We start from the raw sequence: 12,364 nt of genomic DNA, 5'->3' as shown, positions 1-12,364 counted from the left end.
CTCTCGGGAGATTGAAGCAAGACATGGAGTAGGTCGGTATAGCTTGGGCTACTGCTTTGATCCACACTTCTTTCCTTCCTGATGATAACGTCTGCTCCATCCAGCCCTGCACTCACTTCCACACTCAATCCTTCAGGTACTTAAATGCACCATTTGTTGAACTGCCTACATCGGTAAGCATCTTTAGATATTTCTCACTTAGAGCTTCATTATTAACCTCCAGAATATTCTTTATTTCTGCTCTTAAGCTTCCTGAGCACCCCTTAGCAAAGTGTATAGATGACTTATCCATATTCACTTGCTACCCTGACGCCTTGTAGTGCACTTGTAACATGTTATTAACTTCCTCCGCACTCTCCCTATTCACTTTGAAGAACAGCAGGATGTCATCCACAAAGAGTAAGTGACTCACCACCGGAGCCGATGGAGCCACCTTAATGCCATTAAGTCGCATTAACTGAACTCGTGATTTTAACACGCACGAAAGGCTCTCTGCTGCCAACAAAAAGAGGTAGGGCGAGATTGGATCCCCTTGATGAATACCCCTTGAGGGTTTAAAACCTTCCATCCGTTCACCATTGAAAAGCACCGAGAATGAAACTGTGGTCACCATTCTCATAATTGACTCCACCCAGATTCGGTGAAAACCAAGCCGTATCATGACTGACCGTAGATAATCCCACTTTACTTGGTCCTAAGCTTTCCTCTTGTCCAACCTTAGGGCACAACACCTACTATCTTGAGCTCGCTTCTTCTGCATAAAATGCATGCACTCATAAGCTGTAATGATATTATCTATGATCAGTCGCCCATGGGCAAAAGTAGACTGCTCTTTAGCTATAATTTTCGGCAATATTCTCCTCGATCTGTTTGTCAACACCTTGGAACCGATCCTGTATATCACATTGCAGAGGCTGATCGGTCGAAGCTGACCAAGCTCTTCTGGCTGACCCACCTTGGGAATTAATACAATGCAAGTATTATTTATGCTTGATAGATCATCTTTTTCCCGTAACACCCTTAAAACAACTGATGTTACTTCCTCACCACATAGATCCCAATGACGCTGGAAAAAATGTGCTGGAAAACTATCCGGCCCTGGTGCTTTGGTTGGAAACATTTGGAACAAAGCAACCTTAACTTCTTTCTCACTGAAAGACAGGAGTAACCGACTGTTCATCTCTGTTGTGAACTTAACTGGGACCGTGTCTGAAACATGTTCCATATCCTCCATCCCTTCCGATATATACAGATCCTTATAAAAGGCTGACACCATAATTCCCATCTCCTTCTCATTTTTTTGTAAATTGACCATCTGGCTTCCGCAGCTTCACTATCTTATTCTTCTTTTTTCGTTGACTTGCTCCCAAGTGAAAAAACTTTGTATTCTTGTCACCAGCCGTAAGCCACAATATTCTCGAACGTTGTTGCAACATAATTTCCTCTCGATTGTGCAATTCAACAATTCTGTCCGATATCTTGATCTGTGCATGTGATGGGCCGGTTCTAGCTGGGTCAGATCGCAACCTCTCAAGGTCCTCATTCAGCTTCTTCAGCTCTTATCTAACATGGTTAGAAGACTGTGTTTCCCATGCACCGAGGCGTCCGGATACAACAGTTAGTTTTGCTTCCAGCTCCCTGAGCGTGCTCGCCGTGCCCTCGCCCAGCCATGTCTGTGCTATCATAGGGGAAAAATCTTGATATGATTCCCACATTAGTTCATACCTGAATGCTTTCTTCTTCCGTCATCGTTGTCGGCAATTAGTATTACATCCCCACCTCAGCAAAATGGGATCATGATCTGAAACCGCTGCCGTAAGTGACTTACTTGCGCCCACGGGAACCTCGTACACCATTCTTTAGTGGCAAAAGCACGATCCAATCGCACACGACAGAACATCCTGCTCACCACCTTCTTTCCAAAAGTCCAGCTGCGCCCTTCGTAGCCAAGGTCATAAAGATCGCATATATCCCCCATCTCCGTGAACCCTTCGATCTGAGCACGACTGCGCTCTTGACTCCATTATGCTCGGACCTGTGTAGGACTTCATTAAAATCACCTATACAAACCCAGGGTAAGGAAGATGTCGCTTTGATAAATTTGAGCATGTCCCATATCCTGTGATGTTCTGAGACCTGCGCCTCTCCATACACACATGTCAATCTTCGTGGATCACTCCCCTCCGTTACAATTGCATAAAAAAAAAGCGTATCACGTAGGTGGGAAAATATTAACGACCTCCGCAGCTACGGGCCCATTTACGGACTGGGCTCTGGTTGGGCCACTCTCCCCTCAAATTCGGAGGAGACCGAGACCAGGAAGGAGAGAGGACCCAGCGAAAGCCCTGTACAAATACCACCACCTCGCCGCCGTCGCCGCATCTGAAAACCTCAGCAGCAATCGCCTCTGCTCCAAGCGCAGCCGCGAGAACCCTAACCCTAGCAGCCTCAAGCTCACCTTTGACGCCGCTGCGAGCGATCTAGAGGCAGACATGGCGCCGACCAAGGGCGAGGGGCCGGCGATCGGCATCGACCTGGGCACCACGTACTCGTGCGTCGGCGTGTGGCAGCACGACCGCGTCGAGATCATCGCCAACGACCAGGGGAACCGTACCACGCCGTCGTACGTTGGGTTCACCGACTCCGAGCGCCTCATCGGCGATGCCGCGAAGAACCAGGTCGCCATGAACCCCATCAACACCGTCTTTGGTAAGCACGTCCCCTCCATTCCTCTGTTTTTTTATGCAATCCGCGTGGTCGAGTTTAATCTCGTGGTTATCTACATAATGTGGATTTTGTGTGGTAGATCCGTTTGTTGTGCTTGATCCATTGCTAGTTTTTTTTAGCTAAAAGCGAATTGTTTGGTGTGTCCGCTATGAGCTGTTTAAGTCTGCATAGATCTGATCTGGAATGCAGTTTCGTTTTCTAGTCTGTTCACATGACATATGATTGGATCTAGGAATTTCGTAAATTTGTCTGAAAAATGTACTATATTTGACTGTATTTTTACCGTGGATGATGTATTTTCCTTTATCACTACCTTTTACGTATTTGTTTGTTCACGTGTAGACTGCACATTTGTTTTTTCGGTTTGGAGATATTAAATCAATGGTAGATGTACATGTAGGGTTGACACATCCGCAAAATTGTCACTGCTCTTCTCTCGGCAATACAGAAACTGCTCTTGACCTTTGATGAATTGCTTTGTCATTGATCTATAAAAAACATGCATTTTACTTTATGTACAGTGTACAAAAGAGTTATTTTTATCTGTGCCTCGAGTTCCCATAGGACACTTATTTGCCACGCTATTGCTCTCTAGGACTTATTATGATTACACACACATGGATATGGTGTGTAACGACAAACTCGTGTCATAATGTGGCAAGGTGTATCTTTTGTATATCGTTTTCTAAGTCGTTGTATGGTCATAGGATTAACTTTGTTTTGTTTAAATAGGCCAATACTTTGCTAGCTCAGTGCTTTCTGTATCAGTCATAGCCCCTAAGTCATAGACAGTTTATTTGGAATTATTCACTGTGTTGCTGCAAGTTGGAGTTATTATAATTTTTGGCAGCTTCTGGACATTATCTAGTTACTAATAACTATATAGAATTCAGAGTGCGTGTTTGGAACTATTCTATATTTTATTCATGCACGGAAATGAAGTATAGCTTACCTTTTCTATGGCTATGTATAAGAGCATGACAACTTTGAGTGTGGGTTCTGTTATGCTTTATTAAGCTCTTCTGGGTCTGGATAATTTGTTTAAAGTTGCCAATTAAGTATGATCTTCAATTCGTCATGTATATCCGGTACTTCAATTATATAGCAATCTTTAATGCTGATGCTATTTTAGAAATTAAGTTGCACATGCAATCCCTATTCCCTAAGCCAAGTAGATATGTTCTCCATCACACAAGATGTTACTGTTAATGAATGCTCTTGTTATGTTGGTACCTTACATATTGTTCAAACTGTTTGAGGTATTATGATATCTTGCATCACCTGGTCCACTATATCTTTAGAAATTCAAAACAAATGAAGTAGTAATATTCTAATATTTTTTTTGAACCAACACCTTTTTTTTAATCTCTGACATTATCAATAGTGAAATTCGGTTTACTTTATGTCTTCGGGTAAGGCTGTAGGTATGGATATATCAGATTTATGAAATGTAACATTCAAATGATGATTCTGATTATGACTCTTTTTATGAAATTCTGCAGATGCTAAGCGTCTTATCGGCAGACGGTTTTCTGATGCTTCTGTCCAGAGTGACATTAAGATGTGGCCGTACAAGGTTATTCCTGGCCCAGGGGATAAGCCTATGATTGTAGTGCAGTACAAGGGTGAGGAGAAGCAGTTCTCTGCCGAAGAAATTTCTTCTATGGTTCTTATCAAGATGCGTGAGATTGCTGAAGCTTACCTTGGATTGACCATAAAGAATGCTGTGGTTACTGTTCCTGCTTACTTTAATGATTCCCAGAGGCAGGCAACTAAGGATGCTGGTGTTATTGCCGGGCTCAATGTCATGCGTATCATCAATGAGCCAACTGCTGCTGCAATTGCCTATGGTCTTGACAAGAAAGCTACTAGTGTTGGTGAGAAGAATGTCCTTATTTTTGACCTTGGTGGTGGCACTTTTGATGTTTCTCTCCTCACTATTGAGGAGGGTATATTTGAGGTGAAGGCCACAGCTGGTGACACTCACCTTGGTGGGGAGGACTTTGACAACCGCTTGGTGAACCACTTTGTCCAAGAGTTTAAGCGGAAAAACAAGAAGGATATCACTGGGAACCCCAGGGCTTTGAGAAGGCTTAGGACTTCATGTGAGAGGGCTAAGAGGACACTTTCTTCCACAGCGCAGACTACGATTGAAATTGATTCTCTCTACGAGGGCATTGATTTCTATTCCACCATCACAAGAGCCAGGTTTGAGGAACTTAACATGGACCTATTCAGGAAGTGCATGGAGCCTGTGGAGAAGTGCCTGAGGGATGCCAAGATGGATAAGAGCACTGTCCATGATGTTGTCCTTGTTGGTGGTTCGACTAGGATCCCCAAAGTCCAGCAGCTGCTGCAGGACTTCTTCAATGGAAAGGAACTTTGCAAGAGCATCAATCCTGATGAAGCTGTTGCCTATGGCGCTGCCGTTCAGGCTGCTATCCTTAGTGGTGAGGGCAATGAGAAGGTTCAGGACCTTCTCCTCCTCGATGTGACCCCACTGTCTCTTGGTCTTGAAACTGCCGGAGGAGTCATGACTGTCCTTATTCCAAGGAACACCACCATTCCAACCAAGAAAGAGCAGGTCTTCTCCACCTACTCGGATAACCAGCCTGGTGTGTTGATCCAGGTTTATGAGGGCGAGAGGACCCGGACCAGGGACAACAATCTCCTTGGGAAATTTGAGCTCTCTGGAATCCCCCCTGCTCCTAGGGGTGTCCCTCAGATCACTGTATGCTTTGACATCGATGCTAATGGTATTCTGAATGTCTCTGCTGAAGACAAGACGACTGGACAGAAGAACAAGATCACCATCACCAATGACAAGGGAAGGCTGAGCAAGGAGGACATTGAGAAGATGGTCCAGGATGCGGAGAAGTACAAGTCTGAGGATGAGGAGCACAAGAAGAAGGTTGAGGCCAAGAACTCCCTGGAGAACTATGCCTACAACATGAGGAACACCATCCAGGATGAAAAGATTGCTTCCAAGCTGCCAGCAGATGACAAGAAGAAGATTGAGGATGCTGTCGAGCAGGCGATCCAGTGGCTGGACAGCAACCAGCTTGCTGAGGTCGAAGAGTTCGAGGACAAGATGAAGGAGCTCGAAGGCCTCTGCAACCCCATCATCGCCAAGATGTACCAGGGCGCTGGAGCTGACATGGCTGGTGGTATGGAGGATGATGCTCCTGCTGCTCCTGGTGGTGCTGGCCCCAAGATTGAGGAAGTCGACTAAACTATTCCGGCCATCATTCTTCATCATACTAGTAAAAGAAGATCATAGGTCTTTTGTTGTTTCCAGCTTCAAGTGGCAATCATACCACTTGGGCTTATAATTATGTTAGGTGTACGTTGGTTATTGTTTACAGGGTTATGCGCGCGTTTTGAACAAATGCATGTCTTGGGTTTACATTGACCTAAATGCTGCTTTTGAGCTTGGGCATGTATTGACGCGTTTCAAAATATTTTATTCAGTATTCTGTTTCGGTGTCCATTGGTCCGTAGTTTGCTCTTTTTCTAAACATGATTCAGAATTAATTGCTTGCTGATGTTGCTTGAGTCGTTGTAGCTTCAATTTTGCTAATGAGATGCCGCACTTCATCCTGCTGAAGTGCTGGTAGTTATCTGCTTCGACGGTTGCTCCACCCATACCCTGGTGTCTGAAACTGCGAGTGGGAAGAAATAAGAATGTCGCCGTGTCTGATTCGTTTGGGATTTCTGTCGGCGGTGGCACTGTTTGCTGGTATGGAAGCACATGCCGGAGCTGGAGGTGGACCACCATGGGTACTCAGGTGCCAATTTTCTTTTAGTCGCCTCTGGATTAGTCTTGCAACCTCACAACCATCCCTTGCTAAACTTTGTTGTCGGCTGTGCTGGACGCACCATGCTCATGGCGTCGCCGATCGCCGATCATCACTGGAAACAAAGTGCCCTGGACGCCCATCCATGTGTAGATGTGTCTGGGTTACAGATACTTGTATACAAATATTCTAAACCAGGAGACCTCCGGCGAAGGATCTGGGTGGCACCGAGCGGTGTCGGGCGAAGAAAAGGAAAGTCGCATGAAACGGTGGCGATCTCTGGGCGCGCGCACAACCCCCGGCGCTGGCGGAACGCGTCGTCGTCTTTCGCTTTAATCGATCAGCTCGCGATCGTCAGCCATGATAGTGCAGGGCGAAAGCGGCGTCCCTCCGGCCCCCCTCCCTACACCTACATCCCCCTACGCGGCTAAGCAACTAAAGCGCTCGCTCGCTATACGTACTAATCATTATCGCCTCCGGCCCTGATCGCTTTAATCCTCGCCTGGCCTGGCCCCTGCTCAGCCAGCCTCCGATCACGCGTCGGCCGCTGCCTTCCTCGCCGGCCGGAGACGGTGAAAAGAGGGGTGGTGCTGGTATGGTAAAGCGCGCGGGCGGGGCGGGGGCGGCCGGGCGCCTGCCGGTGGCTTTGGTTGCCGCGCTTTTCACCGGCAGTTGTTCTGGCCGGCGGTTGATGCGGAGCAGCAGGGGCCGGCCGGGGGGAAATTATTGCACCGATCCATGCCACTGTGCCGATGGGCGACGGCGAGTACTGATCGATCGATCAGTGGTGGTAGGCCAGCACGGCCAGGCGATCGATAGCTACGACGTACTAGCTGATTCATCGATCTATCAGTCTACATGTCACCCCGGCCACCATGGACAAGCTTTCTGCCTCTGTCATTCTGCTGCGGTGGCCCAGGCACTTCTCATGCACTCTGATGCTTAGACGATGTTGCAGTAGGCCATGAACAGTAGTACGTGATGTCCGTGCGTGGCTCCTGGCCTCCTGCAGTCCTGCTGCTACCAGCTGCTATAGCTTGACCTGTCTTCTTCCCTCGTGCACCCAGCTTTTCACTACTGCTGCTGGTTAAATGCTGACTCACTTGCCGCTGAATTGCAGGGCAGTGTAGAGCTTTGTCTGCTAATATATAGCTTATTAATTAGTGCCTGGTGGATTCGCATTATTGCAAGCTAATCAATTGGTGATCGATAGGTTAATTAAGCAGCTTCGGCCAACCTACTACTGGTCCATTAGTTTGTGGTACGGTGATTGCTATATATGATGGATGGATGGATCGATCTCTTCGCCCCAAAGGAAACGCACTGATCGAGAGTTCAGGATTCAGTGCGCTACGGCCTTCAGGTGGAAGTTGAAGTGACTGGTAGCAGTAGTAGTGCACACACAATCTTCAGTGAACAAAAGCGGGGGCAGAATCTTGACTGCTAAAGCGACGCCGCCTCAAAGCTGAATGATGAAGCATTGTATATAGCAGCTCGACTAGTCATGCTCTTCTCTCCTAGTATAAACAAACACGGCGAGTAGTCAGGTATCATCGGCAGGTGTAGGTTCAACTTTTAATCTTTTATACACTTCGATTGCATTGATAGCCACCTCATTTTCGAATTTCGACACATAGCTAGAGATTGAGTAATAAGCTGTAAAAAAAACCTTGTTCGTCTTGACCTGTAGCTAGCACCACAATTGGACATCATTCAGGTGAACTGAACTCTGAAGGTTCTCAGATCGCAATGCTAGCTGCATGCAAACGTTCTAGCTTCTCCGCAGGAGCCTGATCTGCACTAGCTGCATGCGGCGTGCCTAGCTGGTAACTGCCGTTATTCTGTTCCAAACTGCATTCTGACACTGTGACCAGTTGCCCACTACCTGATCGATACCCTGAATCTCTGAAAGGAGCAAGTAACTTAGCTACTCGCCAGTCCCCATGAACGAGTTCATCGATGAATGTGAAGGGTACACTTCTTAGATCCTAGTGCTACACTGACAAAAACCAATCGCTGCCTCATTCTGTCTAATCCCTCTATGCTAGCTGTTCAGTCATAGACAAGGAAAAGTGGGTTTCATGTTAGTTTAATTGGTAGCTGGCGAGATAGCCAATTAGGAGAATATAATGATGACCTAATTATAAGACAGTGAGCACAAATCCCTTGTGCTCTCACCAATTTGGAGAAAAATAATGACACTGGGATGCACGAGTTGGGAGAATATATGAAAGGAAAGATTGCGCCGATTTGATTATTAAATTATGCCATGCATGGAAGTCACTTGGTTTCTAGTTATCGAAGTACCCCCTGACTAGAATAAAAACCTCGTGATCTGTCCAGATCTTGCACAACTCGAATGTGTAAAGCTCTATCATAGTGTTAGCAGTATACAAATGGCATGTTTGCTTAACTAGCTTTCCTAGCCTAGATCTACCAGAATTAGCCTACTCTAAATGCTTGCACTGAAATTACCCGGCGAGTACTTGTAAATTTAGCAAGCATACAACTACACATACTTATAGGCAGGAGGCAGGACAGATGTGTTCAAACAATCAACTACAGGAGATAGAAAGGACTAGTGGCTAGAAACTTGGAATCAATAACCATGTACTCTCAAACACTATTCCATGTTGTGCAAGCAAGCAAACAAACAAAAAAAAATCGATCTGTATCTCTCGATCTCGACCTCTTCTTTTTCCACCTCTACTGCTGATCTGTACACATTGCACAAAGACCAGTGTAGACGTACTTTATTGCTTTCTCTGTCCATCCCTACGTACTTAAAGTTACCTGCTCATATACATATGACTACTGTCTAGCTATACTCGTCAACTTTGGTCCTTGGTTAGAGAGAGAGGGGAAAGAGAGAGAGAGAGAGGTAGAACAGGAATTCTACACCACCACTAGCCAAGAGTCCAAGAGAGGCTAGCAAGACTAACTTTACTACTGATTGATCTCTTTCATCAATATGGACATAAAGTTGCACCTGCACATACACTAGAATGGCCCCCTAGACAACTAGTATTGGTAGCTCATGTTGGTAACCTCCTGCTAGCTCCACATGTATACTTTTCAACCCCTTCTATGTGCTAGCTAATCAACCAGGGGAAAAAATGCAGAGAAAAACACAACAAGACAACAAGCCAGCCTTAGCTTCCAAATAGTAGTGCAACAGGGATCACCACCTCTCCCTGCTGCACCTGCACCTAGCTAGGGTTTCCAGCTTTCCTCATGCATAAAAACACAGGCACCCTTCTTTCTTCATGCTGATCTCTCCCACTGTCTTGCTGGCTGCACCCATCCATCCATCCATCCATCCATCCATCTCACACTCACACATCGATCCTTACGAGCTAAGCAACGCTCTTCTCCTTTGCCATCCCATATGTTTCACATCCAATATATATAATGCAAGCCCTCCACTAAGACCCAAAAAACAAAGGAGGAACAAACCCCATTCTTCTTTAATTTTATTCCACTCGCTTTCGCTCTCCCGGCGATCCCATCTCTTTCTCCCCAAGCTGCTTTATTTCTCCTCTTCTTCCTCTCTTGGCCCTTCTCTCTTCTTCGTCCCCGCTTCGCCGTCATTCCATTCCAGCTAGCCAGCAGCGGCGTGTGGAGAGAGCTCCGTCTGCCTCCTGCTAGCTAGTGGATGTTATTCTCCGATCCACCACCTTTATTATCTCCCCATCCTTGCATGATCCCCTAAAGCGCCTATATACCCTTATCTCGCAAAGAAGCGAGGAGAGGAACAAACAAACCAGAAAAAGAGAAGCTCCCAAGTAGCAAAAGATCAAAAGAAATCAATTCTATACCATGGTCTTTTCTTCGGTTCCTGTCTACCTTGATCCACCCAATTGGAACCAGCACCAGCACCAGCAGCAGGTAAAAATTTCTCCCCAAATCGCTCGCTCCCTTCTTTTGCTCGCGCTTTTTTCGTTCCTCTCTTCGTTGGTCGTCATAGCTTAGCTTCTTCATCAAAAAAGCAAAGCCGCCGGGGGAGGGAAATGGGGAGGAAATATTCCTAGCTAGGCTCTTTTGAGAAATCTCTGGTTGAATATACCAGGCCATCTCTTTTGGTTTCGGTGATCTCTATCAATTTCGCCTCACCTTTCTCTTTAATCGCTTGCTGTGTGTTTGGCTCTTTGCATTGATTTGGAATGATGCTGCTTTCAGCAACAGCAAGCTCACCATGGCCAACTTCCAAGTGGCGGCGGCGGCGGAGGAGGCGGCGGCGGCGGCGTCGAGACGCATGCGCATCACCACCAGCAACACCAACACCAACACCAACACCAACACCAACACCAACACCAACACCATCAGCTGCCGCCGATGCCACCTCCCGGAGCTCTCATGGCTCCTCGCCCTGACATGGAGACGATTGCGGTCGCTGCGAGTGGCGGCGGCGGGGGCGGGGGCGGCCCGACCGGCGGCTCCGCGGTGCGGCCGGGCTCCATGACGGAGCGGGCCAGGCTGGCCAAGATCCCGCAGCCGGAGCCGGGGCTCAAGTGCCCGCGCTGCGAGTCCACCAACACCAAGTTCTGCTACTTCAACAACTACTCGCTCTCGCAGCCGCGCCACTTCTGCAAGACGTGCCGTCGCTACTGGACCCGCGGTGGCGCGCTCCGGAACGTCCCCGTGGGCGGCGGCTGCCGCCGCAACAAGCGCACCAAGTCATCCAAGTCTAGCTCGTCGTCGGCCGCCGCCTCTGCTTCCGCCACGGGCGGCGGGACGTCGTCGTCCACCTCGTCCACCGCCACCGGCGGCAGCAGCGCCGCCGCCGCCGTCATGCCGCCCCAAGGGCAGCTGCCATTCCTGGCCTCGTTGCACCACCCTCTCGGTGGAGACCACTACAGCACTGGCGCGTCAAGGCTAGGGTTCCCTGGGCTGAGCTCACTGGACCCCGTGGACTACCAGCTCGGCGGCGCCGGCGGAGGCGGCGGTACCGCCATCGGGTTCGAGCAGTGGCGCCTGCCGCAGATACAGCAGTTCCCCTTCCTAAGCCGCCCCGACGCCGTGCCGCCGCCAATGTCCGGCATTTACCCGTTCGACGTGGAAGGCCACGGGGACCCCGCCGGCTTCGCCGGACAGATGCTGGGCGGCTCCAAGGTGCCCGGCTCAGCGGGGCTGATCACGCAGCTGGCATCGGTGAAGATGGAGGACAACCCGCCGTCCACGGCGATGACAAGCTTGCCGAGGGAGTTCCTTGGGCTCCCTGGGAACCTCCAATTCTGGGGTGGCGGCGGCAACGGTGGTGCAAGTGGCAACAATGGAGGCACTGCCAACACCGGCGGTGGAGGCGGTGGCAGTGGCGCTTCGGCTCCGGGCAGCAGCTGGGTGGACCTGTCAGGATTCAACTCCTCGTCGTCGGGGAACATACTGTGACGAGGCGCCCTGCATACTGGTTGCTGCACAAAAGGTAGCCCTATTTATGCAAAGCCCTGAAGCTTAATTTTTAGTCATGGCTTCTGAGAAAGTTCAACGAAGGAGTTGTGGTGCAAAGATTATAGGGGCTCGATCTCTGACAGTTAACGCCCGGCGATCGATGGAGCTGGGTGAATTGGTCTCTTCTCTATAATTGGTAGGCAATCAAAAATTAGTTTTTGTTGTTGAGTTTTTCTTTCTCGGTTCTACTTCTACCATCCGTGTTGTCGCTGCTGCTGTTCTTGTTCTAGGGGGTGCATTTCTATATTGTTGTCCGATCCATTTCAAGTCTATGTTGTAAACTTGTAATGCATGCATGTTGCTAGGTTTACTTACTAGCTTGGTGCGATGGTGCAAGGTGATAAGTATATATACCTATGAGAGTACTTGATCCAAGAGATTGAGCCGATCAA

The 12,364-nt window shown here is 48.3% G+C and overlaps 2 protein-coding genes across 2 annotated transcripts; both read left to right on the top strand.

Moving 5' to 3' along the window:
- Positions 1–2,358: 2,358 nt before the first annotated feature.
- On the top strand, positions 2,359–6,217 carry LOC117837312 (heat shock cognate 70 kDa protein 2). The gene is made up of 2 exons (XM_034716917.2): positions 2,359–2,709; positions 4,230–6,217. The coding sequence occupies exons 1-2, from the start codon at positions 2,493–2,495 to the stop codon at positions 5,957–5,959; spliced, it is 1,947 nt and encodes a 648-aa protein (XP_034572808.1). The 5' UTR covers positions 2,359–2,492; the 3' UTR covers positions 5,960–6,217.
- Positions 6,218–9,444: 3,227 nt separating this feature from the next.
- On the top strand, positions 9,445–12,364 carry LOC117837313 (dof zinc finger protein DOF5.1). The gene is made up of 2 exons (XM_034716918.2): positions 9,445–10,412; positions 10,704–12,364. The coding sequence occupies exons 1-2, from the start codon at positions 10,344–10,346 to the stop codon at positions 11,910–11,912; spliced, it is 1,278 nt and encodes a 425-aa protein (XP_034572809.1). The 5' UTR covers positions 9,445–10,343; the 3' UTR covers positions 11,913–12,364.

Source organism: Setaria viridis, chromosome 9 (assembly GCF_005286985.2).
Source record: "Setaria viridis chromosome 9, Setaria_viridis_v4.0, whole genome shotgun sequence".
Classification (NCBI taxonomy): Eukaryota; Viridiplantae; Streptophyta; class Magnoliopsida; order Poales; family Poaceae; genus Setaria; species Setaria viridis.
This window is presented reverse-complemented; position numbering and strand designations above follow the sequence as displayed.

Bases quoted from the DNA above. Each gene is read 5' to 3' on its own strand.
- LOC117837313 (XM_034716918.2), top strand. From the start codon at position 10,344: ATGGTCTTTTCTTCGGTTCCTGTCTACCTTGATCCACCCAATTGGAAC. The intron at 10,413-10,703 runs GTAAAAATTTCT...TGCTGCTTTCAG, and splicing joins AGCACCAGCACCAGCAGCAG to CAACAGCAAGCTCACCATGG.
- LOC117837312 (XM_034716917.2), top strand. From the start codon at position 2,493: ATGGCGCCGACCAAGGGCGAGGGGCCGGCGATCGGCATCGACCTGGGC. The intron at 2,710-4,229 runs GTAAGCACGTCC...GAAATTCTGCAG, and splicing joins CCCCATCAACACCGTCTTTG to ATGCTAAGCGTCTTATCGGC.